The sequence below is a fragment of the Heterodontus francisci genome, chromosome 36 (assembly GCF_036365525.1).
Source record: "Heterodontus francisci isolate sHetFra1 chromosome 36, sHetFra1.hap1, whole genome shotgun sequence".
Classification (NCBI taxonomy): domain Eukaryota; kingdom Metazoa; phylum Chordata; class Chondrichthyes; order Heterodontiformes; family Heterodontidae; genus Heterodontus; species Heterodontus francisci.
In genome coordinates, this window is record NC_090406.1 from 12,488,268 (window position 1) to 12,515,707 (window position 27,440).

At 44.1% G+C, this 27,440-nt stretch overlaps 1 protein-coding gene across 2 annotated transcripts in view; it reads left to right on the forward strand.

The window, feature by feature from the left end:
* LOC137351354 (calcium/calmodulin-dependent protein kinase type IV-like) overlaps positions 1–27,440 on the forward strand; it is a 146,192-nt gene that overhangs the window by 66,795 nt on the left and 51,957 nt on the right. For both annotated transcript variants that reach the window (XM_068015798.1, XM_068015799.1), the window contains 3 exons: positions 9,019–9,081; positions 22,110–22,192; positions 24,239–24,311. In XM_068015798.1, the coding sequence (XP_067871899.1) occupies positions 9,019–9,081; positions 22,110–22,192; positions 24,239–24,311 (219 nt within the window). The remainder of the gene's footprint in view (positions 1–9,018; positions 9,082–22,109; positions 22,193–24,238; positions 24,312–27,440) is intronic.

Consider the following 27,440-nt stretch of genomic DNA (forward strand, 5'->3'; position numbering starts at 1 on the left):
GCTAAATTGTGGCGAGTCAAAGAGACTTAGTAGTTGGCAGGAAAAAAGACAGAGGCGCAAGGGGAGAGCCAACTGTGCAACAGCCCCGACAAACAAATTTCTCTGCAGCACCTGTGGAAGAGCCTGTCACTCCAGAATTGGCCTTTATAGCCACTCCAGGCGCTGCTTCACAAACCACTGACCACCTCCAGGCGCATATCCATTGTCTCTCGAGATAAGGAGGCCCAAAAGAAAGAAGTATAAATGGGTGGTTGATGGTTGGCACAGACTTGATGGGCCGAATAGCCTGTTTCAGAGCTGTATCGCTAAATATAAATAAATTTATATAGCACCTTTCACATAATAAAATGTCCCCGGGCATTTCACAGCAGCATTATAAAACAAGATTCGACTTTCAGTCACATAAGGCAATATTAGGGCAGATGGCCAAAAGCTTGGTTAAATAGTTAGGCTTTAAGCAGAGTCTTAAAGAAGGAAAGAGATGTAGAGAGCCAGAGAGGTTTAGGGAGGGAATTGCAGATCTTAGTGCCTAGACAGCTGAAGGCACAGCCACCAATAGTGGGGCAATTAAAATCGGGGATGCTCAGGAGGCCAGATTAGATGAGTGCAAATATCTTGGAGGGTTGTAAGGCTGGAGGAATTACAGATATAGGGAGGGATGAGGCCATGATGGGATTTCAAACCAAGAATGAGAATTTTAAAAGCAAGGTGTTGCTTGATCGGAAGCTAATGTAGGGCAGAGAGCTAAGGGGTGATGAATGAACAGGACTTGGCGCAAGTAAGAATAAGGGCAGCAGAGTTTTGGATGGCATCAGGTTTATTTTTTTAATTTGTTCATGGGATGTGGGTGTTGCTTGCTCGGCTAGTATTTATTGCCCATCCCTAATTGCCCTTGAGAAGATGGCGGTAAGCTGCCTTCTTGAACTGCTGCAGTCCTTTGGGTGTAGGTACACCAACAGTGTAAACGGAGAATGACAGCAGCATTTCTGAGGTGCTGGGTTTTGTAGTGCAGGAGTCACAAAAAGTTAGTAAGCAGATAATAAAGAAGGTTAATGGAATGCTATCCTTTATTATGAGAGGAATTGAAAATAAAAGTAAGGATGTTATGCTTCATTTATACAGGGCATTAGTGAGACCACATCTGGAATACTGTGTGTAGTTTTGGTCTCCTTATTTAGGGAAGTATGTAAATGCATTGGAGGCGGTTCAGAGGAGGTTTACGAGATTGATACCTGGAATGAGCGGGTTGTCATATGAGGAAAAGTTGGACAGACTGGGCTTGTTTTCACTGAAGTTTTGAAGACTGAGGGGAGACTTGATTGAAGTTTATAAGATCCTGACAAAGTAGATGTGGAAAGGATGTTTCCTCTTGTGAGTGAGTCCAAAACTGATGCCATCCAAAACTAGAGGACGCTGTTTTAAAATTAGGGGTCGCCCTTTTAGGACAGAGATGAGGAGAATTTTTTTTCTTTCAGTGGGTTGTGCAACTTTGGAACTCTCTGCCTCAGAACGTGGTGGAGGCAGGGTCATTGAATATTTTTAAGGTGGAGGTAGATATTTTCTTGTTATGCAAGGGAATCAAGGGTTATTGGAGGTAGATGGGAATGTGGAATTTGAAACACAAACAGATCAGCCATGATCTTATTGAATGGCGGAGCAGGTTCAAGGGGCTGAATGGCCTACTTCTGCTCCTAATTCGTATGTTCATATGTAACAGTGCTGTTAGGAAGGGAGTTCCACGATTTTGTCCCAGAGACGGTGAAGTAGCAGCGATGTGGTTCCAAGTCAGGATGGTGTGTGGCTTGGAGGACAACTTGCAGGTGGTGGTGTTCCCAAGTAAGTTTGCAAGTAAAGACAGGAGTTGAAATAGTCAAGTCTAGAGCTAACAAAGGCATCTATGAGGGTTTCAGCAGCAGATGAACTGAGGCAGGAGTGGAGTTGGGTGATGTTATGGAGGTGGAAATAGGCGGTCTTTGTGATGGCGGGGATAAGTGTTCAGAAGTTCACATCAGAGTCAAACATGACACCAAGGTTGCAAATGGTCTGGCTCAGCCTGAGATGGTTGCCCGGGAGAGCGATGGAGTCAGTAGCAAGAGAATGAAGTTGTCATGGGGACTAAAGACAATGGTTTTGGTCTTCCCAATATTTAATTGGAGGAAAATTTCTGCTCATCCAATAGTAGATTTCAGACAAGCAGTCTGATGATTTAGCAACAGTCAGGAGAGGTGTTGGTGAGGTAGAGCTGGGTGCAATCAGCATACATGTGAAAACTAACTCTGTGCTTTTGGATGATGTTGCTGAGAAGTAGCCTTTAGAGAAGAAATAGGAAGAGGCCAAAGATAGATCCTTAAACACTGGAAACACCAAAGCCATCATCTTTTTGCCCATCACCAAAACTCTGTATCCTTAGCAGCAGCTCCATCCCCTCCCAGGCCACTGACTCAGGCTAAACACATTATTAGCAACCTCGGCATCCTAATTCAATGCCAAGCTGCGCTTCCAGTCTTAGATCCTTGCCTTCTTCATAACATTAACTTTTTCCATCCCTAACACAGCACAAATGCCGCTAAAACCCTCATCCATGTCTTTGTCCAAACACAACTGTTTCCATGCTTTCCTGGCCAGACTCCTATTCTACACCCTTTGCAAACTTCAGCTTGTCCAAAATTCTGCTTTCCATGCCTTATCCCACACCAAGCTCCATTCACCCATAACTTCTGTCCTCACTGATTTGCATTGACTCCCAATTGAATCAATTTTAAAATTGTCATACTTGTGTTTACATCCCTGCATTACTTAATACTCCCTATCTTTGTAACCTCTTCCAATGTCATCACCCCTGCCCTGAATTCTCTGTTCCTCTGACTCTGTCTGGTCTGTTATGCATCTGCCCTCCCATCAGCCCTCCATTGGCAGTTGTGCATGTAGCTGCCGAGGTTCCATGCTTTGCAATTTCCTCCCTAAACCCCTCTGCCACTCTACCTCCCTCTCCTTCTTTAAGAGCCTCTTTAACACCCATATCTTTACCCCTGCTAATATCTTCTTCTTTGGCTCAGCTAAGTGTCCTTTTTTTCAATGTGCCTCTGAAGCACCTTGGGACATGTTTCTATTCTTAAAGACACTTTATAAATATAAGCTGTTGTTGCCTCTCATTTTTCTCCTAAATTGTATCATATTTCAATATTAAATTTCACCTGAAGTATCTGCCTATGATACTAATCTGTGTCCTTCTGAAGCTGCTGATACTCTACATCACAGTTAACCGTGTTTCCTATTTTTGAGTTGTCTCCAAATATTGATTTGCATAAGTCTTGATCACTATATATATATAAAAGCATGTAGGCGATAATGAGATGCAAAAAGAATGAATTTGGCTTTGCTAACGTTGAGCTGAAGAACATTACAGCTCATTCAAACCTTGATATTGGACTAACAGCCTGAAAGTATGGCAACAGTCTTGGAGCTCAACATCTAGGCCTTCTTCAACATTGGTGACAACTCCATTCTCCTCTACTCCATCCCTACAGTCCACCTCATCATGGCAATTCTCCTCTTGTGACTGCACTCCCATCCATCCCAACAAACCTGCTACATCTCGTTATGTAGTTTCTGTTCTGCTGCTTATATGGTCATCTCTGACCTGCCCCAAAGTTTCACCCTTGTTCCCACATATTCGTTATTTTCAGCCCACTGCCAGACATCATCCTTAAATGACAGATCAAGCTCTGTGACAGGCCACAGCCTCAGTGATCTTCTGCTACCCCCTTCCCTCCCACCCCGCAACCCCCTGTCACAGAGCCCTACATTGGAAGCTCAACAAAATTCAGCCCCCTATGTTCATAATAAGATTTATTTTAGTGCAAAATCTACAACATTAAGGTTTCGGGTTCAGTAAGCCGACCACATTTACTCTGGGACAACAAAAATGACAAGTGATGGGTACCAAATCCTAAAATCACTCAAAATAACTGCTTGAAATCCTATTACAAGGGGATTTGTCAGTACAATGGGTTTTAACAACACAATTAAAATGAGATCAACAAGCTGATTAGCCTATCTGCCCAGCAACTAATTTTACGAGTGCACACTTCTACTGCGTTGTTCCATTAAATGTATGTTTCAAAACAACTGTCACTATTCCCTCCTCAAAACAAACACCCAAACATAACCCTTGTATTTTTTCCAATTGCACAGCTTTGTGGTGCCCGCCCCTCAGCAATGGGACCCAACTTTAAATATTTAAATAAAGGACATGAATCGGGCCAAAAATCAGTTCACACTGATTTTTTGTTTGGGGGGGGGGATGCGTTGGGTACGGGCTTCAACTGTGCAGGTCTGGCAGCCCTTTAAAAATGGTGGCAGCGCCTGCGCAGAGGCAGCTGACACAGTTGCTGGCATCGCAGAGCCCGCCCCACTGTGGGATTGGGGGATGGACTGCCTAGTGTATGCAGATAAGCCGCCGCGCACTAGATCGCGACGTCATGTGCAGGCCGCCATTTTCTTCGCCTGCCGCCAAATAAAATTCAGCCCAGGGAGCGTGAACGACAGTTTCATGAAAAGATCAACTGTCTCTTTATTGCCTGTGTTCTGAGGGAGCATCTTACTTAAGCAGTCTTTCATAATGCCAGTATAATGCCTTTCTAGGTTTGATGAAGTGTCGACCAAAATCAGTCTATTAATTTGAACTTATGCTAATTTAGTGAAGTGGGTAATTTCATTTCCTTTCAGCATACCGTATATGTTCCTTTGCAGGCCCATTAACTGTTAAATAGTCTTATGGAATATTAAATATCCATGACCAGGCCAGGTCCAAAACCACAGGATTCATTATACTATCTTACTACAGTACACACTGCTATTACAAAACAGAAAAGAGAGTTGAGCTGAGTCAGGCTAGAAGAAAGCAAAAGAGAATGGGGTGAGGAGTTATTCTAACATTTCACTTGGTCTTCATTAAACATATATAGCTTTGAAGTGCAGTGACTATTATTATCTATGCAAACACAATAACTATTTCTATACAGTTCAATGCATACCAGAAACAACAATGAGATGAATGAGCATTTTTTTTGGTAGTGTCAGTTTAGGATGAAATATCTCAACACTGAGAGAACTCCCTGCTCTTTGAATATCATAGAATCTTGAACATCCACTTAACCCACTCGAAATGGTCAGCATTGACTTAATTTTGTATCCAAAACCTTTAGTTTTGGGCCTGCACTCCATCAAACCTCTAATAATGCAGCACACCCTAAGTATGGCACTGAAAGTGTTTTCAGGATTATGAGCTAAAATCCTGGTGTGGGGCTTAAACCCAGAACTTGTTGACTTGGAGGAAAAAGTACTATCTGCTGAGTTAGACTGATACTTGCAGGCCAAGATTTGTTTTCCATGGGATATAACCAAAATCTGAAAAAAAATCTTGTTCATGCTCTAGATTTTCTAAGTAGCCATCTCACTGGATGGAGACAGAATCAACTGGAGTAATTCCTTTCTGGTGGTATCACAATTATTATCACACACGCTCCTCATCAAATGTAATTGATGCTGAAGGTTGCAACAGTTTGAGATCTTCATGTTGCTGCACTGTTAAATGTAAAAATAAGTCATGTCCAGGACTAAGCAACTGGAAAAATTAGAACAAAGATTTTCTATAAGAATCTGTCATGAATGTGCTATGATGAATGATGATTTTTAATTCATCAGTTGGAAACCTAAATTCAGCTTTTAAAAAGAAAGCAGCTAAGATGGCCACTGCAATTTGCATTGAAATGCCTCACATTCCAAGGTATCAAGGTGGAGGCACATGTCTGAATAGCCCTCATCCAGAACAATGGCTTGAGCAGTTTGAATGAGCTATTTGTTATCGCCTTCATTGGCAAGAAATTCAAATCCATCTTGGACTATTAACACTAGTGGAGACGAACCTCAATGGGTAAACATTGAAACAATAAGACCTGAGAGAGATTGGAATTCTTAAACTTGGATCTCATTAAAGTGAAAAAGACACTGGGACAATCGTGTGACAGTCTCTCCGTCTGTGTGAAAACTTGGAGTTGCTTTTGGCTACATGAGAGAAGTTTCTGAGTTTTAACCAGTGCAGGACTCAAGTGGTCTCTCTCTCCAGGCAACGCTATAAGTTCAAATCCTGTCTGCGGGCTGCAAAACATCCAAGTCGATCATTGGGGAGAAAATCATCCTGTCTCCAAGAAAACCCTGAACCAGGTGGCCACTTCTACCAGCCAGAAACCTCAGGACCATGAGCTCAGCTGGAAGACCACTGAATTACCAGACTCCACTTTTTTTATTTGTTCTGGAATCTAATGCAACCAATCTATTCTTCATCACTTTGTAACCTCTTTGTGTGTGTGTGTGTGTGTGTGATTCCCATGTGTGTGTGTGATTCCCATGTGTGTGAGCTTGTGTGTGAAACTTGGAGTGTAGTTTATTATTTTTACTTAGATCGGGTTTTGGTTTGAAGTACAATAAACTAACCTTTTGTTTAAATTCAAGAAAACCTGTCTGATTGGTTCTTTTCTGATCATAGCACCTAAAAGGGTTAAACACTCACTGTGATTAGTGGTGTTCCGCAGGGATCAGTGCTGGGACCTTTGCTGTTTGTAGTATATAATAATGATTTGGAGGTAAATGTAACTGGTCTGATTAGTAAGTTTGCGGACGACACAAAGGTTGGTGGAGTTGCGGATAGTGATGAGGATTGTCAGAGGATACAGCAGGATATAGATCGGTTGGAGACTTGGGCGGAGAAAAGGCAGTTGGAGTTTAATCCAGACAAATGTGAGGTAATGCATTTTGGAAGATCTAATACAGGTGGGAAGTATACAGTAAATGGCAGAACCCTTAGGAGTATTGACAGGCAGAGAGATCTGGGCGTACAGGTCCACAGGTCACTGAAAGTGGCAACGCAGGTGGATAAGGTAGTCAAGAAGGCATACGGCATGCTTGCCTTCATTGGTCGGGGCATAGAGTATAAAAATTGGCAAGTGATGCTGCAGCTGTACAGAACTTTAGTTAGGCCACACTTAGAATATTGCGTGCAATTCTGGTCGCCACACTACCAGAAGGATGTGGAGGCTTTGGAGAGGGTACAGAAGAGGTTTACCAGGATGTTGCCTGGTCTGGAGGGCATTAGCTATGAGAAGAGGTTGGATAAACACGGATTGTTTTCACTGGAACGACGGAGGTGGAGGGGTGACATGATAGAGGTTTACAAAGTTATGAGTGGCATGGACAGAGTGGATAGTCAGAAGCTTTTTCCCAGGGTGTAAGAGTCAGTTACTAGGGGACATAGGTTTAAGGTGCGAGGGGCAAAGTTTAGAGGGGATGTGCGAGGCAAGTTCTTTACACAGAGGGTGGTGAGTGCCTGGAACTTGCTGCCGGGGGAGGTGGTGGAAGCAGGTACCGTAGAGACGTTTAAGAGGCATCTTGACAAATACATGAATAGGATGGGAATAGAGGGATACGGTCCCCGGAGGTGCAGAAGATTTTAGTTTAGACAGGCATCAAGATCGGTGCAGGCTTGGAGGGCTGAATGGCCTGTTCCTGTGCTGTACTGTTCTTTGTTCTTGTTTGAATTGGTAAGCATATCCACTGTTGAAAAGAAATAAACCATGTTGCGGTCTAACTAGGAGAGGGACAAGAGGGGAGCCTTTCGCCCCCTCCTCACCTGATCGTAACAGAATCCCATTGGCTTTGTCATAGAGTTATACAGCACAGAAACAGGCCCCTCGGCCCATCGTGTCTGTGCTGGCCATCAAGCACCTATGTATTCTAATCCCATTTTGTGCTGATACCAATGTCCCATTTATTGCCATGAGTTTTCATACGATATAAGTGCATGGGAATTATCACAGGCAGATTCAGTTTGGAGTGGAGTCCATGCCAAATTTAGATGTACTTGGAAGACTAAAAGTTTTAAAGTAGGTTACCAGTCAAAGAAACCTGTTTGATACAACACTAGCTGCTGTTCCTCTGCCCCCATAAGACAGCTTTCATGGCACCATTTAATTTACAGACAATCTATTATCAGATTCATCAGCATTGGCAAAATTCTGAGTGTGGCATTTATCAAGAGTAAAACTGATTCAAAGTTCCTTGCATATATATTGTTTGTTTTTAAAGGTGATGTACAAAAAGAATAAGGTGCATTTTTAAGCCAAAAATCCATGTTGAACACTTCTAGTGAGTAACTATACTAGGTTAATGAGTATACAATTCTGTTAGTCATTAGTTTGGTTTCATGCTTTGGCAGTACTATCTATTTTTAGTTTTTACGAAAAACATTACTAAACTGCATCTTTCCCATGTGTACTTTATACAGAGTAGCATGCATGGGGAAGAAACTGATCTAGTTTCACAAATACTGGCCAGTATTGCTAGAGAAATGTAATTGCTGCAAATAAGATGTTGCTGCACATAGCCACTGGAGCAATTCTTCTCGCAATATTGTGGAATTTAACTAATTAACATTAAAAGCATTTTGTCCAAACCTATGTAAACAAAGAATTTTTAAAAACCCATAAATCATTATATGAAGATTCCCATGTTAGGGGCTAATATATTGTTTCCTTCCTTTTTCTGCCAATTTTCCCCCCTTTCACTCCTCTGAAGGCATTGGCTTCTTGCTCGGGTATGGGTCCAGAGGAGGCAGGCACCTTCTACTACTTCATCCAAGCAGCATTCATGAGCCCACATATTAATTGCTTGCAGTCAACCAAACACATTCATTTCCATAGGAGTTACTGGATAGCAAAAAAGAGTGAAGGTATTATCCAATGTTTTGCTTTCTAATCAATGAGACGAGTATCAGTTGTGACCAACCATTTTATCATTGAACAGGTACTAACCTTGAGACTTTCCTGGTCTGCATGGCTCATCTACTCAATTAATAAATTCATTGAGTCATCATGGGAGCCTGTTTCTTTTTGCATGAGATATTTTATCAAGACCTTAGAACCATTTATAATTGAATTGAAAATCCTACTTTTAATTTTTTAGATCGATAAGAAGATTGCAAGGACTGAAATTGGAGTTTTGTTACGACTTTCTCATCCAAATATTGTAAGTGGGTCACTTGTTTAACATACAATACAAATGTATGTTTTCTACAGTTCCTCTAATGCTGGGTATTCCGAGTTGGTCCCTGGTGGTAAGACAGATTTTATACCAACTTCAGGAATGGTTTTGACCTATAAAAGCATCAGCATTTGATCATTTAAGTGGGAGGACCTTGTGTGGAGTATAAATACTGTCATAGACATATTGGGCCGAACGGCCTGTTTGTAGAATCTATATAATTCTTGTTGAATACCTCAGATTTCACTTGAGGCTTATGATGCCATCTGAATCCCAAGATGCGTTACTGAATTGTAAAAACACTCTGGCCTGTGATTAACCCTTTTCATAATTTATCTATCTATATAAAACTGTTAGCCATTTTCAGCCAAGATAGTGACTGGGGTCAGATTCTACAATTGGCCTCAATATACCTAGGCTGGGGGGGTGGGGGTTGGGGTGGTGTTCTGCTGCTGATTGCCATGAAACAACCCTTGCTTCAAGCATTCATGTGGATCTTGAGGAAGCACAATGATCCTCATGGTCTCCCCAGGTTCTGCATGGATTACACAGCAAGTATGGCTACTTAAGTGAGGTTCAAGAGTGCTGTTACCACCCACAGAATTATTTACCAGCATGAATCATGGCCTTCAAGTGGAGAAAATCAGAGTGGGGAGGCAAAACAGTACTTGATACTTGTATTTCTATAGCTCAAAGTACTTCACACAATATTTGTTGAAGCACTATAAATATTATTATGTGGGCAAAATTGCAGTCACCTTGTAATTGGCACATGCAATGTCTCCCAGCAACACTGAGATGAATGATGAGGCTACCTATTTCTTTTTTGGACAGTTGAGAGAGGGTTGTTGGAAAAAAACACAAGAAATGCTATACTCCTCTTCGAAAAGTGGCATGGAATATATAACGTCTACCAAAGTGTCGCTGCTTATCTGTCATGTGACACCCAAACAGTGCAGCACTTTCTCAGTACTCCACTGGACTGTCAGTCTAGATTAATCTTCCATAGTAGGATAAATTTTTTATTGGAGAGAGGTATTATAGGAAAAATTTGTCATGACTTTCAAATTGGAAAATGTGGATTTATACTGGAAAGTTATTCTCAGAGAATTCAATGTCAGTGAACTTAATTAAATGTTAGCCTTTTACAATAACTGAATTTTTGTGGCATCTTTAAAGGTATTTACTAAAATGCAAAATACTTGCCAAGACAAATCATTGTTACTGAGAGAAATTAATTGTGTAGAGTTGTATATCCTGCAACATTTCTAGCCTCTACGATAATATTATGATACTGCCCCAGTGGAAATAGTTTTGCTCCACGTGGTTTCATGATTCTGACCTGAAGTGTGTAATGTTGCTAAATATGCTTTCTCACCCTTAGGAAATTATGCTGTGCATGATATGCCCTGGCTTGTGAATATACATGATAAAAATATTAAATCATAGTCTGTCCACTGATATAAGCATGGAAATAGGAGTTAGGGTGGACTGAGACACTGAGTTTACATCACACGCTGGATCTGTCAAAAGAAGGATTTCTAATTAAAGGGACCACAGCATGGGTTACAATAGCTCAGCAACACTTGGAGTTTTGAGCCTGCAGCACCCACAGGAATGGAGAGGAGACCTAGGAAGGCTGTCCCCCCGGTCTCTCACTCTTACCTGGAGGTCCTGTTGCAGGAGCTGAGGGGCTGCAGTGAGGTGAACTGTCCCAAGGATAGTAGGGAGAGGACAACCTCTCCAACCAACCAGACATGGATGAAAGTGACCAAGGAAGTCAGTAGCAGTAGTGTGGTCCCTCCAACCTGGAGAGAGTACACCAAGAGGATCCAGGACCTCAGTACCTCAGGACCTCTGGAGGGCGGGAAAGGTGAGTGGCATAACACTTTCAGCTGCCAAGACCCACATTCTGACTTTTCCAGCATTCTCCTGCACAGCATTCCTCAGGACAACACACCTTGCAGCTGCACTCATTCATCTGTCTCCAAGCATCTCACATCCCCATCTGAGCAGCCTGTTGTGTGATTGCCTTTAAGAGTGATGTCCCTTTAAGATCTTATGCTAATGAGCTAAGCACCAAGACATGGTCATGTGATGACTTGCCAGATGCTCTCTGTAACTGTAACACCAAGAGGCAAGTCCTGTAAATAGACAGCTGTGCATTTTATATACTTGTTAGCTTTAACAAACCTATTTGAGATTTTCAATCAACTGAGCTCCACGCATCTCATTTATGTTGCATCAGACAACATAAAAAGCTTCTCATTACAACAGATGGCAGCTGTGGTGAGAAGACAGAACCCAAGAAAGAGAGAAAGTTCAAAGAAACACTGGCTCAAACAGTGCAAAGAAGAAAAAATACTCATCTCCAGCTGTACAAGACAGAGCTCTGAATGATAGGCTGCAAATCAGTCACTGTGATCGGGTGAGTCAGACCCCTCATTGAACAAAAAAAGCTTTGAGGTGCTTGTAAAGTTGACTTTTTTTAAAAAGCTCAGTAAAAGAAAAAAACAGGGAAAACCCAATCCCTTTCTCAGGCTGATCAATTGTCTCAGCTTCTCATTACACAGCCAACAGTTACATTTACCCTCAGCTTATTACCCTCCTGCACCTACACCTCACAGTCCCCCTCCACTAGTGTTGTCCTTCCGTCCTCGCCACAAAAGCTATTACAAAAAGCCACACCTCTCTGCTTTCCTTTCAGAAGAGAGCGCACAACCTTGAGGAGAGGCACAGACACAAGGAGGGGTAGGGAGTGGCCTTCCAGTGACAGGCACCTTATTGGCCACTGGCAATGTGTGCCCACTTGGTCCACTGGTAAGGAGGTCTAGTTCCAGGAGGCTACAGATGTCATCAGCGACCTGGCATCAGACCCTGAGGCACTGGTGCTCAGACATGTCGAGCGAGCTGATCCTACGCTTGTAGACCCTGTGTTGGGGATCTCACCTCCTTCCAGCCGGATTTTGGTGTCTATCCCTTCTGTTCTGTGGAGGGGCATGTGGCTGCAGGGAAGGCAGCTAGTGCTGCTGCTCCTACTGGAGCAGTTGGCAGTGGTGTTGCTTTTCGTCCTTTCCCTCATCAGAGTTGCAAGATAGAGCTGCAAAACTTGCTCCCCTGTCATGGTAAAGGCTGGCAGCAGGGACATGCACTTGAGTGAAGTGCTAGACTGGTGAAGTGCTTTCCAAGAAGTTGACGATCACCTGTCAAGCAATGAAAGCCTCTCTGAAAGAAGAAATGCTTTGAGGGCAGCCTTTCCCCTGGCCATGGCTGGAGCTCTTCAGTTTCACTTATCAAAGCCTTCCCAGTTTGTCAGTGAAACTGAAGAATGTCTCCCCACTGTCCACTCCCCTCAGTGATGCTGGCGAGTTGCTGATAGATCGGGAAATAGTTTCCCTGGCTGTTAAATCCAGAATTAAGGGTTAAAACAGTACTTAATGAGCTATTTTATTATTTTAACTACTTATTAGATAGCTTGCCTTCAATCCCACCCCGGAGAAACCTGGAAGAGGGCAGGATGATGTCGGGGCCCTGACCCAGCGTCACTTTTAAAGCATTTAACTCACTGCATGCACCCAATTCTGCCTCCCCTGGCCAGAGAAAATTCCACCCAGGCTGTGCCCAGTGATTGAGTGGTCCAGAATGAGAGACATAGGTACAAAATTAAATGCAAGAGCTTTAGGACAGAGAGCTGGATAAATGATTTTCACACAGGGAATTATAAGGCTGTGAGAGTTAATAATTGAAGCAGAGACCTCAAAAATAGGTTAGATAAGTGGTTGAAGGAAATGGGAATAAAGAGATATGAGAACAGGGCAAGCATTTCGGTAGGATTATTACTCATGTAGAGGATAAACAGCAACACAGACTGTTGAGCGAATGGCCTTTTTCCATGTACTTATTTCTAAGTATTCCTCCAGAAGATTTCTTTCAGGAAAACAAAAATATCTTCAAAGCCCCATTTTAGCAACAAGTTTGTTATATATAATTTCTTAGGGGGAAAAAAAATCACTAAATCACCTCTTTAGCAAATTACTCTCTTTTGTATATTAGTCATAGAGAGATACAGCACTGAAACAGGCCCTTCGGCCCACCAAGTCCATGCCAACCATCCATTTATACTAATCCTATATTCCCTCAATTCTCCTACCACCTACCTACACTAGGGGCAATTTACAATGGCCAATTTACCTATCAACCTGCAAGTCTTTGGCAGTGGGAGGAAACCAGAGCACCTGGCAGAAACCCACACAGTATAAGGCAGAACTTGCAAACTCCAGACAGGCAGTACCCAGAACTGAACCTGGGTCACTGGAGCTGTGAGGCTGCAGTGCTAACCACTGCACCACTGTGCCACCCCACCTTGATCCTCAGCAACAATTATCCATTTTTAAAAAATGTCTGCATCCAGTTTTATCTGGAATGAATCTTGAAAGAAAGCAGCATCTGATAGATTGGTTCTGACAAGGTTCCAATACCACCCGCGGACAAATCTGGTTCTGACAGGCTTTGGTCCCACCATCCAGTCTACCTGAATGGTTCTGACAGCTTCCAGTCCTATCTTTCAACTGATCTAATTGCTTGATACTGATAAGCCCAAAATCAGTATAAAATGTTGGATTTTCTGGTGAATTGCTAACAAGCTGACACATCAGTTGAAACACTGCCAGTTTAAAATGCTGATGATTGGCGTAACTAATGGCATTCTAACTGAGTGCTCAAGGGAATTGGATTGTTGCAAACTTAATGCATTTCTCAAAGTAAGAAGATTGCCATATCTTGCAAAACCCTAAAGATGGCAAAAGAACAAGATTCACAAAGTTGCTTTGTGTCACTGTGCCCATCTCAAGTTAGGCAAAGAGGCAAAAACACTGGGATTGTTTTAATACATGTGAGAAAAATAGCTCCTACTACACTACAGTATAGGAGGCAAAGCCAATATTCCAGGAATACCACCTTTTTGTGTGCATCTGAGGGTTGAGGGAGAGTCAACAAACTAAAAGGAAAATTGGTTTAAACAAATTTTTGGGCACAGAATGAGTGCATTACACAATGCGCACACTTGATCACGGGGACGCATCTAAGACCCCAAATTGGTCCCTCTGACTAATTTAAACAAGTTAGGCGGGCTGCCAGTACTACTTATGCTGTTCATTGGCAGGTCATCTAATTGGAGGGGGGATCAATATCGTGTTGCTAATGCCATTAAAAAGCAGCATACACCTCTTAAAGAGAAGGGGCACATTGGTTGCAGGCAACTGTAACTGTAACTGAAGATTGCTAATAATGGCATGCAGAGGAGAAAATGCGAGCTGTCCCCACTGAAAGAACTGTGTTGTTTCAGGACAGCAATGGTTTGCTCAATCAGAGCCCTATTTTTGAATGGTTTCGATCATGTTGGCACTCCGTGTCTGTTTCTGGGTTGGTGAGAAGATACCTCTTAACCATCAGCAGCCAGCCTTCCACCCGATGGTATGGGTGAGGATATTGAGGCCCAGCACAGTATGAAAGCGTCATGACCACCACCAGGAAAACTTCATCATTCACTGCCTGTGGTCATAAATTGAACACTGAGCAAATGGAAGCCCTTTTTGTTGAAAAACAGTGCTGGTTCCTAATAGAGGGTACACACAACAATGTGTCTGTGATGCCCTGCACTTGCAGGAATCCAGCAGTGCAGATAAATCCTATTGTCCTTTATTCCTGATTATCAGCCTCTTGGGAAAGCTGATGAACAGTGCAGCAGTGGTCTGCCAGATTGCCATGTGCACAGTAATCTGATTGATGTTTCTGACTTCACGAGAAGCAGTTTGGAAGGAGTCAGAGGCATAAAAGTTTACAGTCAAGGTGACCTCACTGCCATAGACAGTGCAGTGCTTACCTTGGTGTTGGGCTTTACTTCTCACACTAATGGGTGGCATAAGTGACTTCTCCATGTTGAAGTACAGCTGCCTTACATACAGTTCTGTGAGATTCAGGTATAACGTTTTATTTCTGAAGACCCACAGGCTATAATACCTCCTACACCCTTCCCTCCTTCACCCTCTTTACAGCCTCTGCGGGTCTTTGTTGCTTTCTTTGCTGATGCTGTTCCTTCTAACTTGGGACGCTCAAGGGTAAACCCAGCCTCATTCCCAAGATCAGCAATTAAAAATAGGCAAGCCCTAAGAAAGAGCTCAGGATCTCCACAAACTCTTTCCTCCTAATTATTTCACAGCCAAACTTTGGCCAAAGCAGCCAAAAACTTTGCATCCTAGAAGTCTACAACAACTAACCAGAGATTAACTTTGATAGAGGATCTCTTTAAATAGTGCTTGTGAAGGCTGCATCCTGACGTTCCTGCAATGATTTTCTGAGCAGGTTTAGGAAGTGACATTTCAGGCGCGCACAAGACAATTTCTCAAAAGGCTCCTGATTCAGGCACATGACCCTTATTTTGACAATGGCTGCATTTGTTTCAGACAGCAACTATGGTCGCGTAATGAGTGCCCAAACCGGTAAGCATCTGATGCACTTCCGGCACAAAGCATCACATTGCATACTTCACATTCATGGCACCCATTTTATCCCTGGAAAATGGGCAAAAGACACACTAATTTCTCCACATAAGTTGAATAGAAGCTTAAGACTTAACTTTCAGGGATAGGATTGATGTTAATAAAAGCAAAATACCGCAGATGCTGGAAATCTGAAATGAAAACTGAAAGTGCTGGAAATACTCAGCCGGTCAGGCAGCATCTGTGGAGAGAGAAGCAGAGTCCACGTTCCAGGTCTGTGACCTTTCATCAGAACTGGCAAAGGTAAGGAAAGTAATAGTTTCAAGCATGTGATGGGGGCGGGGCGGTAGTGGGGAAAAGAACAAAAGAGAAGGTGTGTGATAGGGCAGAGGGCAGGAGAGATTAAATAACAAAGATGTTATGGGACAACGGCAAAGAGCGTGTTAGTGGTTGTAGTGAAAGATAAAACATTAGTCCAGCGAGAGTGTTAATGGCAGTATATTGAGCAGCTCTGTCCAAAAGCACACATGAAAAAGGCACAAGATTAAACAATAAAATAATTTTTAAAAAATAAATTTAAAAATGCCAGTCAGCTCTGAAATTATTGAACTCAATGCTGAGTCCGCAAGGCTGTAGAGTGTGTAATCGAAAAATGAGGTGCTGTTCCTCGAGCTTGCGTTGATGTTCACTGGAACACTGCAGCAGGCCAAGGACAGAAATGTGGGCATGAGAACAGAGTGGGTGTTGAAATGGCAAGCAACCAGAAGCTAGGGGTCAAGCTTTCGGACTGAGCAGAAGTGATCTGCAAAGTGGTCACCTAATCTACATTTGGTCACCCCAATGTAGAGGCAACTGCATTGTGAGCAGTGAATACAGTATACTAAATTGAAGGGAGTACAAGTAAATCACTGCTTCACCTGGAGGGAGTGTTTAGGACCTTGGATGGTGAAGAGAGAGGAGGTAAAAGGGCAGGTATTACACCTCCTGCGATTGCATGGGAAGGTGCCATGCGACGGGGCCGGGGTGTCAGGTGATGGAGGAGTGGACCAGGGTGTCGCGGAGGAAACGATCCCTTTGGAATGCTGACAGGGGAGGGGAAGGGAAGATGTGCTTGGTGGTGGCATCACGCTGGAGGTGGCAGAAATGGCGGAGGATGATCATTTGGATGTGGAGGCTGGTGGGCTGGAAAGTGAGGACAAGGGGAACCATGGGCATAACTAGGACTCATGCGGGTACCCATAGTCCCTAATTGCCCTTGAGAAGGTGGTGGTGAGCTGGCAGGGCACCTAGCACTGGGCCGAAAAGGTGGTGAGAATCTTCCCTTGGCCATTTGAAGCCTCTTCCGTCCCGTCGTGATTCTACAGCACCCAGGCAATTAAAGACGGGGATCTGCCTCTAGGAACTGCCAGCCAATCAGAGGGCTGGCAGTTCAGTTGTATTGGCAGCACCATCAGGAGTGGTGGCCACTGCCAGTACTACAGGAGGACTTGGACCCAGGCCCAGCGGTGGAGACCCGGACCCAAGGTAAGTGAGGAGGGGTTACCGGGGCCTATGGAAGTGAGTGGAGTTGAAGGAGAAGTTTTTCAATGTAAGAACAAGTTCAGCCAGGCGGAGGAGGGTGCATTATAGTATAGATAATGATTTACTTTGTACATTAATGCCAATACTTCCACCACTAAATGAGTTGGGATCTGAATGCTTATCTGTCTGAATTTATTTTCGTCCTTTCACTCCTGAACTGGATAAATTTGTTTTTTTGTTTCTAATCTGCGTCTTCTGCCCTTTCTAAAGGCTGTTTCACATTGAAAGAGCAAAGAGCACTGTTGACAGCACTCTTCAGCACAATAGGAAACTTTTTTTAGTAGTTAACAGCATCATAGTCCTGCATCATCATGGGTCTCTCAAATTTATGTTCGACCCCACTTAATTGCAAATTTGCAGCGCTAGATTTCATCATTTTATAACATACTTGTGAACAAGATCATTCATCAAACTAGTATTGTCACAGAGATGCACATGGTGGGCTGAATTTAATGGGTCCCCCAGAGACAGTTGAAGAGGTGGGGGGTGGGGGAAGGGCCCGTTGCCTTCCCATCGCAATGCAATTAAATTGGTGGGTGGATAGGCTGAAGATGGCCTTCCCGCCCAGAGGCCCTTTGAAGCCCTTAAAAGGCCTATTATCAGTCACTTAAAGGCCTCTTCCTGCTGCTGCTGGGAATAAGCCAGCAGTGGTGGGGACCTCTGCCATGCGGGGAGGTCACCCAGTGAAATGGGGCGATTTCTCTGCAGGCTTGGGTGGGGACCAATCTGTGACCTACAGAAGGCCCCCGCCAGCAACCAACCCACCTCCCCGAACCCTTCTCCTCCTGCTCTCAATGCCCACCTTCATTCCACTATTGCTGGGGCCTGCCGGTAGGCCCCGGTAACCCCTCCTCACTTACCTTGGGTCCGGGTCTCCACTGCTGGGCCTGGGTCCAAGTCCTCCTGTAGTACCGGCAGTGGCCACCACTCCTGATGGTGCTGCCAATACTACTGAACTGCCAGCCCTCTGATTGGCTGGAAGTTCTTAGAGGCAGGATCCCCGTCTTTAATTGCCTGGGTGCTGTAGAATCACAATGGGATGGAAGGGGCTTCAAATGACCAAGGCAGGATTTTCACCACCTTTTTGGCCCAGTACCAGGACCCCTGCCAGCTCACCAGCACCTTCTCAAGGGCAAATGGGGATGGGCAATAAATGCTGGCATAGCCAGTGACGCCCACATCCCATGAATGAATTAAAAAAAAACTAAATTCAGCCCGGTATTTCAGTGTTTTGTAACAGTAATGTAAACAGGGGCCAAGGGCTGGATTTTACCATAGGCAGACGGAACTTTGCCACCGACGTAAAAGTCGGTGGCGAACCTGCTTCCGCCTAGCCTGGGGATCCGACCCGCATTTTACGCGTCCTTGGGCTTTAATTGTCCCGAGGCGGGACTTCCACCCACTTGAGGGAGGAGTTCCTGCCTCATTCTGCTGCCGGCCAATCAGCGGGCCGGCAACTCTTAGTCCCAGCAGCGCCACCGGGAGCGGCGGCCACTGCTGGCACTGCATCCCAGCTGACGCCAGGGAGCCAGGACTTCAGGTAAGTTGAGGTGATCGGTTGTGGTTGTGAGGCAAGGGTAGCCGTTTGGGGGGAGTGGGGGCATCTGGGGTCCCGGGGGTGGGTTGGGAGGTGGGGGCAGCCCTCATTCAGGCACCCTGTGCCTGACTGCCATGGCTGTCCCCACCCGGCGCGCGGAAAGGCCGTCAGCTATCGCTGGGTGGCCTTTCACGTCTCCCGAATGCCCGCTTGCCACATGTAAAATACCCATGGAGGTGGGCGAGGGCCCTTAAGTGGCCGTTAAGTGGCCACAAAAGGGCCTTGATTGGTCTCAGGCGGGTGGGCTGTTTCCCCCCCACCAAAACCCCCTCCCCCGCCCGACCGGCGTAAAGTTGGCCGTAGGCAGGAACGGGGCGGGAAGGCTTCCCGGAGCCTCCTGCTCAATTTTACACCGCCCGACACCACCATCTGACCCGCTGGGGCAGTGTAAAATTCAGCCCCAAGACTTTGTTCTGTAAACCTTGAAATATTTTCTTTAATTTCTGCCATTACGATGCTGGGCTCAAGGACAACCTCTTGACCTGTCTGCTGCCACAGGACAACTTAAATTTTAAAGGGCCACAAAATGCAAGCAGTCGATCGCAGAATGATGGATTGCGTATACTTGGGTGCCCTTTCTTTTAGTTATTTCCAATATGTTTAAAATTTCACAGGAAGCCTGAAGCAACTGCCTGTGTGTTGTGCTGCAGAGGCTATGTAGCCCTGTCTAAAAATAATGTAAATAACTCAGTTCAGACTGTTAGCTTTAAAATAACAGATATAAACTCCCCCGACTGATTAAAGAATTACACAACAAGATTTCACGTTTTTTAACAACTAAACTAAAAATCAACATTACCTATAACAGTACTTAGTAGGTAGCTAATACTCAATTACAGAGAAAAGAATTTCCCATTAACTTATTAAAACACTTGTAAACCTCCCACTTTTGTACATTACACAGTGTTCTCATCAAGTCAGTATCTTTGCAGTTAAAAGTCCCAAACTCCTCACAGTTGCAATGGGTTGGATCTCCCAATCCTTAACAAAGCCAATGTTCTCTTTGCTCACTTCTTCCGAGCACACTCGACCTGGACTTCCATTAATAAGGCAATCTCTGGTGACCCTGTTGGTCATTTCTCCTCTGCAAAGTCTTGACTTTCAAACCAGCTTCAAATCTTGGCAGCCTTTCGCTATATTAGTGTTCTGAAGGCATTTGTTGTCTCTCTCTCTCTCTTCCAAGGCATTGCAGCGCCTGCTGGTTTCTTCACTTCATCTTCTCTTCCTAAGAATGACCAAAGAAAGCCTGTTGAATTTATCCAGAATCAAAAGTCAATAGTCCTTTCTGTTTCAATATTCAGAGTCAATATCTTTTCTTCTTCTTTGGCCTCCTTATCTCGAGAGACAATGGATACGCACCTGGAGGTGGTCAGTGGTTTGTGAAGCAGCGCCTGGAGTGGCTATAAAGGCCAATTCTAGAGTGACAGGCTCTTCCACAGGTGCTGCAGAGAAATTTGTTTGTCGGGGCTGTTACACAGTTGGCTCTCCCCTTGCGCCTCTGTCTTTTTTCCTGCCAACTACTAAGTCTCTTCGACTCGCCACACTTTAGCCCCGTCTTTATGGCTGCCCGCCAGCTCTGGCGAACGCTGGCAACTGACTCCCACGACTTGTGATCAATGTCACAGGATTTCATGTCGCGTTTGCAGACGTCTTTAAAGCGGAGACATGGACGGCCGGTGGATCTGATACCAGTGGCGAGCTCGCTGTACAATGTGTCTTTGGGGATCCTGCCATCTTCCATGCGGCTCACATGGCCAAGCCATCTCAAGCGCCGCTGACTCAGTAGTGTGTATAAGCTGGGGATGTTGGCCGCCTCGAGGACTTCTGTGTTGGAGATACGGTCCTGCCACCTGATGCCAAGTATTCTCCGAAGGCAGCGAAGATGGAATGAATTGAGACGTCGCTCTTGGCTGACTTACGTTGTCCAGGCCTCGCTGCCATAGAGCAAGGTACTGAGGACACAGGCCTGATACACTCGGACTTTTGTGTTCCATGTCAGTGCGCCATTTTCCCACACTCTCTTGGCCAGTCTGGACATAGCAGTGGAAGCCTTTCCCATGCGCTTGTTGATTTCAGCATCTAGAGACAGGTTACTGGTGATAGTTGAGCCTAGGTAGGTGAACTCTTGAACCACTTCCAGAGCGTGGTCGCCAATATTGATGGATGGAGCATTTCTGACGTCCTGCCCCATGATGTTCGTTTTCTTGAGGCTGATGGTTAGGCCAAATTCATTGCAGGCAGCCGCAAAGCTGTCGATGAGACTCTGCAGGCACTCTTCAGTGTGAGATGTTAAAGCAGCATCGTCAGCAAAGAGGAGTTCCCTGATGAGGACTTTCTGTACTTTGGATTTCGCTCTTAGACGGGCAAGGTTGAACAACCTGCCCCCTGAGCTTGTGTGGAGGAAAATTCCTTCTTCAGAGGACTTGAACGCATGTGAAAGCAGCAGGGAGAAGAAAATCCCAAAAAGTGTGGGTGCGAGAACACAGCCCTGTTTCACGCCACTCAGAGTCAATAAGTCTGGCCATATCAGAATCACCTGGCCTTCCTTTGTTTCCAGGTGTTAGCAATTGCAACTCGAATTTGCATTTTCAGAGCCCCTGGCTCATTGTTTACTATCTCAGAGTCTGGGAGAGCGAAACCCATTGTCTGTCTGGTGCTACAACCTTGCACTCTGCTTTCAAAAGGGTCTTTGTTCTGGATTCTTCATGTTCATGGTAACCAAGACCCCTGGCTTGTTTCCAGGCAGATTTGGTGTGAGGTCACATGTCTCCTCTGAATTCTTTTTACTGCATAAAAAAATCATAGTTTTACAAAACATAACCGTACTACAAAGTCCAGCATTCATAACACTATGCATAATCAGCCAGGATGAGGACAGTGGACCACCCCCCACCCCCCCCCCCCCTATCCCCGGCTCCCCATGGAATCACAAGAATCCACAAATGTGGAAATTCCAGCCACAAATGACCCCCTTCTGGCTTTTATTGTTATATAGCATTTAACCTACTATAACTGTGCAAGTGTAATCCACTAGTGTACTTTGGAGTGATTTGTACCTCTGAAACCGATTCAAAAACAAATTAAAATGTTCATGCGTCACTGTGTAACCAAGTGAGCAGATTCAGAACAAGTTTCGTTGCTTAAGTTTTAATTTGCAGATGTACATTAAGGCCTCTACCGCTCTCCTGACATCCCAGTTTAAATGTTAAAAGTGCCTTTAAATGCATCAATTAATTATTTCACTGCAGTTAGGAGAAAGAGAAGGATCTGGTCAACAATGAAAAGGATGTGATTCAGAGAACATAGGTGGTAATCATTTATCCTCTTGTATTTTGTAGATTAAACTAAAGGAAATCTTTGAGACTCCCACAGAGATCATCTTGATTCTGGAGTTGGTGACTGGTGGGGAGCTTTTTGACAGGTACGTTATGAATGCTGGACTTTGTAGTGCTTTGGCCACCTTTCTCAGGACCCGACCAAAGTTGAAAGTGGCCAGAGCAGCAGTGTAAACAGGGTGGGTAAGTGACCTGATGCCATATCCAGACCATGTTCACATCAGGGAGAGGCAGTCAAAATCAACTCCAATTAGTTTTCTGGATGCTAAGGCTTGAAATTACACTCTGAGTACTTGTGTTCGAGACGCATTAACCTATCTAAAACAAAATGGGCTATTGGCTTTGTTAAAATAACTCGCAAATGTTAAACTAATATTTGCACAGCATAATCTCAAGGCCTAAAGTTTCATAAGCTTGTTAACTGTTAACTTTAATGTTTTCAGTGGTCCTCTTTCATCTTTCAGTATCTACACTTAAGCCTTATTTCAACATAACTGCTGTAAGGTATCTGGCGTGCGGTGATTGCAGATTCATAGTCATTTACAGCACAGATGGAGGCCATTCAGCCCATTGAGGCCATGCTAGCTCGCTATAGAGCAATTCAGTCAGTCCCATTGCCCCCACTCTATCCCCATAGCCCTGCAAGTATATTTCCAAGTGTCCATCCAATTTCCTTTTGAAATCATTGAGTGCCTCTGCCTCTAGCACCCTCATCACTTACCACTTGCTGCATAAAAAAGTTCTTCCTCAAATCCCCTCTGCATCTCTTGCCCAAAACCTTAAATCTGTGTCCCCTAGTCCTTGTCCCATCAGCTAACGGGAACACTTTCTCTTTGTCTACCTTATCCAAACCTGTCATAACCTTGTACACCTCTATCAAATCTCCCCGCAATCTCCTTTGCTCCAAGGAGAAACAACCCCAGATTCTCCAAACAAAAATCCCTCGTCCCTGGAACCATTTTGGTAAACCTCCTCTGTACCTTCTCGAGGGCCCTCCCATCCTTCCTAAAGTGTGGTGACCAGAACTGAATGAAAATTCTGGTTGTGACCTAAACAGAGCTTTTTAAAGGTTCAGCATAACTTCCCTGCTTTTGTACTCAGTACCTCTATTGATGAAGCCCAAGATCCCATATGCTTTGCCAACTGCTCTCAGTATGTCCTGCCACCTTCAAAGATCTATGCACATGCACCCCCAGATCCCTCTGTCCCTGCATACTCTTTAGAACTTTGCCATGAAGTCTATATGACCTTTCCCCCATCCCTTCTGCTAAAAGGCTCACACTTCTCTGTATTAAATTCCATTTGCCACTTGCCTGCCCATTCTGCTGGAAGATCTATGTCCTGTTGCAGTCGATTTGTATCATTCTCACTGTTGCCACTCCTCTAAGTTTGGTATCATCGGCAAATTTTGAAATGTTACTCTCTATTCCAATGTTCAAATCATTTATATATTACCTAAAAATGCAATGGTCCCAGCACTGACCATTGAGGAACACCACTGTCTACCATCCTCCAGTCTGAAAAATAATCATTTACCACGACTCGCGATTTTCTGTCCTTAAGCCAATTTTTATCAGATATAAGGACTGAACAAGGAAGCTCCAAAATAAACCATTACCTTTCAGAAAGAACATGTTTTTAGCCCTATTAATGTATTAGTTTATCAGGGTGAGAGATGTTAGTGCTGAGAAATGGAACTTTACCCATTACAGGCACCCAGTATCATCAAGTATCAAGCACTCCCATGTCAAATACAGCACAGCCAGATGTAGAGTGAAATTCTCTCCACTTTGCCCCAACAATATGCCTCAGCCTTCGAAGAACACCCCCCTACTGTACTTTCTCCCATTTTCTGCAGAAGTTGACGTTGAGATTGCCAAATTAGGGGTTATTTTATGCTGAAAGACAGCACAAACTCATTTCCAGTAGAAACCTTACAGCCAGTAGACCAAGACTTTCATCTCGTCAATGAAGACTTGAACCCAGATTCCAGAAGTGAAAGGCCTATGTCGAACTCCTTGTGCCACCCAGTTTTCCAGAAAGAACATCTTGTTGGCCAATCAGTAGCAAAAAAAATTCAAAGACCTTGCTAAGTAGGCATTACTTTGTAACATTATGTCTTTAATACACAGGATTGTAGAGAAAGGATATTACAGTGAGAGGGATGCAGCTCATGCTGTTAAGCAGATCCTGGAAGCAGTTGCGGTGAGTCATGTTAACCACTTTTCACTCCGTCTCATTCTTCCTTCCACCTCTTCCCCCTCCCACTTACTAATTTTTGTGTGTGTATCAGATAATTTAATCTGTAACATCTTGTCCTGGGAAGTGGCAATCAGCCACCAAGTTCTGAGCCAGAATTCCGTTCTTTTGTAGTAGGATTAACATTTATTCATTTTTAGTTGGAATTAAGTTCGGGTGGTAAACTTAGCACTTCCAGTAATACACCATACCTTCTGATGACTGCTCTCCTGCATTAATTTTGTTTTCCTCTATATCAAGATTTGTTTTTATTTACTGGCAAAGAAACAAGGCCAAAGAGAGAAAGGAAAAACAAACCCAGAACCTAATGATAGTTAAATCACAGGGAAGCTATATATCACACACAGCAGAAGTGTGACCAGCACAGGTACAATGGGCCAAATTACCTCTTTCTGTGCTGTACCATTCCATGATTCCTTAATATCAGTCAGAAATATCATTACAGACTCAATACGTGTGATTGTTTCCTTGAGTCAATTTGTGGGCACACAATTGGGAATTAAGCTTCCTGGGGGCAGAGCTTGTACCAACTCTTTGTTTTCTTGTCATTACTTTAAAAAAAAACTCTACCTTTTCAAAATACTTTGAAGGATGCAGTGGAATTCAGCTCCTCATTATTCACACTTCTGATTGTCCAGCAGAATTTTCACAGATATCAGGACTGCTGAATTTTCTGAGGAATCAGGGGTTTAGGTGAGAAACCAATGAGAGTTCAGCCTGCCAGAATTTATTAAAGTGCAGAAAAAAAGATAGAGAAGTTCATGTTTAATCTTGTTTAATGGGGGGATTCTAGGGACTGTCAGTAAATATCATCCACACTGGAGGGACCCCTCCATTATGACAGATAATTGAAGCCATGCTACATAATAAGTGTTTTTTTGCAACAAATGGTGCTCAGAGATTGCCTGCCAACACAGCTTTGGCAGTGGGATATACCCTGTGCTTTATTGCTCTTATATCCTAAGATCTTTGGCATTCTAAGTTCTGGCTAATTCACACGCCAGCAAATAATATGGGGGAGATCATGGCGTAGTGGCAACATCACTGGACCAGTAATCCAGATGCCCAGACTAATGCCCTGGGGACATGGGTTCAAATCCCACCACAGCAGCTGGCGGAACTTAAATTCAAATAATACACAAAATCTGGAATTGAAAGTTAGTTTCAGTAATGATGCTATTATTGATTGTTGTAAAAACCCATCTGGTTCACTAATGTCCTTTAGGAAAGGAAATTTGCTGTCCTTAACTAGTCTGGCCTACATGTAACTCTGGATCCACAGCAATGTGGGGCTGAAATTTATACTCCTGCTGCCGAAATAGGCGGCGGGCAAAAACAAAGGCAGTCCGCCCATGCGGGCCGCACGTCGTGGTGGCTCATTTAAATAGCCGGGGAGATCCCCCCTCCTCCCCACCCAATGACGTGGAGGGGGCGGTCTGTCCGTCCCTGGCAATGGCGCAGCTGCCTGTGTGCAAGTGCTGACGCCATTTCTAAAGGGCTTCGAGCCCTACCACTCAATTTGAATATTTAAAGCAACAGGTAATGAAAAAAATTTGAATCTATCCCACCTCCCCAATAACCATAAACTTATTTACTTGCTCTCTCTCCCCCAAAACACTTCCTTTGCATAACCGACCTCCCTCCCACAAGTACATAAACTTTACACTATAAACCTTTCCACCATCCCTTACACCAATGAAATGACTTTGACCCCACTCCCCCCACCCTGCCGCACTGAGAAACGTACCTCCTACCCCAACCCCACAAGTGTTACACCTCAGTTCCCCAGACGGGGATCCGAAGGCGCGTGCGTGCCAGCCACCAGCACGAATATCGCACCAGGACAGACAGCAGGAACGTAAAGGTAATTAATGCAGTGCTTTAAATTTATTTACATATGTTAATGGCGGTCCCGTCTCCGAGTGGCAAGGGGGCCCACTCCGAGGCCTCGCCACGACCAGCAATATCGGGCCGGGCCCTCACGTTGTCAGGTTGCGTGGCAGCCCTCTCCCAGAGGCATTTTCCGCCCCCCCCCCTTCCCCCACCACGCTTGACTCTTCACTGCCCTCTGAAATGGCCTAGCAAGCTATTCAGTTCAAGGGCAATTAGGGATGGGCAACAAATGCTGGCTTTGCCAGCGACACCCATGTCCCACAAAAGTATATTTTAAAAAGCGAAGAGAATGTGTTTTGGTTATTACAAAACTGGTTTTCAAGTATTGATTTAACCTTCCTCTTCCTTCTGTTTCATTTGAAGGGGATCGGGTGGTTCAATCAGTTTCAGACTTGGGATCAGATGCCCTCATGTTTGAATCCTGTCACCCAAGTTCTCTCAATATCTCACCCTGCAGAGGTGGATAGAATAAGTACAAGGGGAGATTTTCTTTGGTGTGCACCAGTCTCACTGGATTAGCTTGGCATGGTGAACATCAAAAAGATTTGAGCACATGCTAGGAAAAAGTTTGCCAGATTTTCCTTCCTTTAAATTAAAGAGTTCGTTACATTTGTGCGCTCTAACCCACCCAACATTTCAGTACTCGCTGTGACCCTGAGATCCAATATGTCTGAATACAGACCCAGCTTTATTTCTAAATCTCCTTGTACTATGTATTAGGGTGTGGAGAACAGTAACTGTAATTGTAGGAATCAAGACGTGCTTACGATTATGCTGTAGTATTTCCTGGCTGTTCAACAATTAAACAGTTTTTTCCCCAAAACAAAAAAGACTATTCTGCTTTTGCTTTACTGGGTTCTTTCATCATTTGTATGTTTTTTGCAGACTGAATCCCTCCACAAGGTTTTAAAAAATATTATTTTCCTCCAAGAAGGGGTCATAATGGTCCTTTGGAAACTGAATGCAGCATTATCAGAGAAAGATGGTTTTAATATCTTATGTAGCACATTACATATCCCTTATGTCTGAGCCTGATTAGTTTGAAATTAAATAGAATTTGCCTGGATTAGGACTTCATCCCCCCACCCACTCGATCTCTTTTTTTCTGTAATTATGTAATGAACTTGCAGTGACTTCCAGCTATCCTGTCTCCCTGCTGAATTTTAATAGTCTATAATTTGA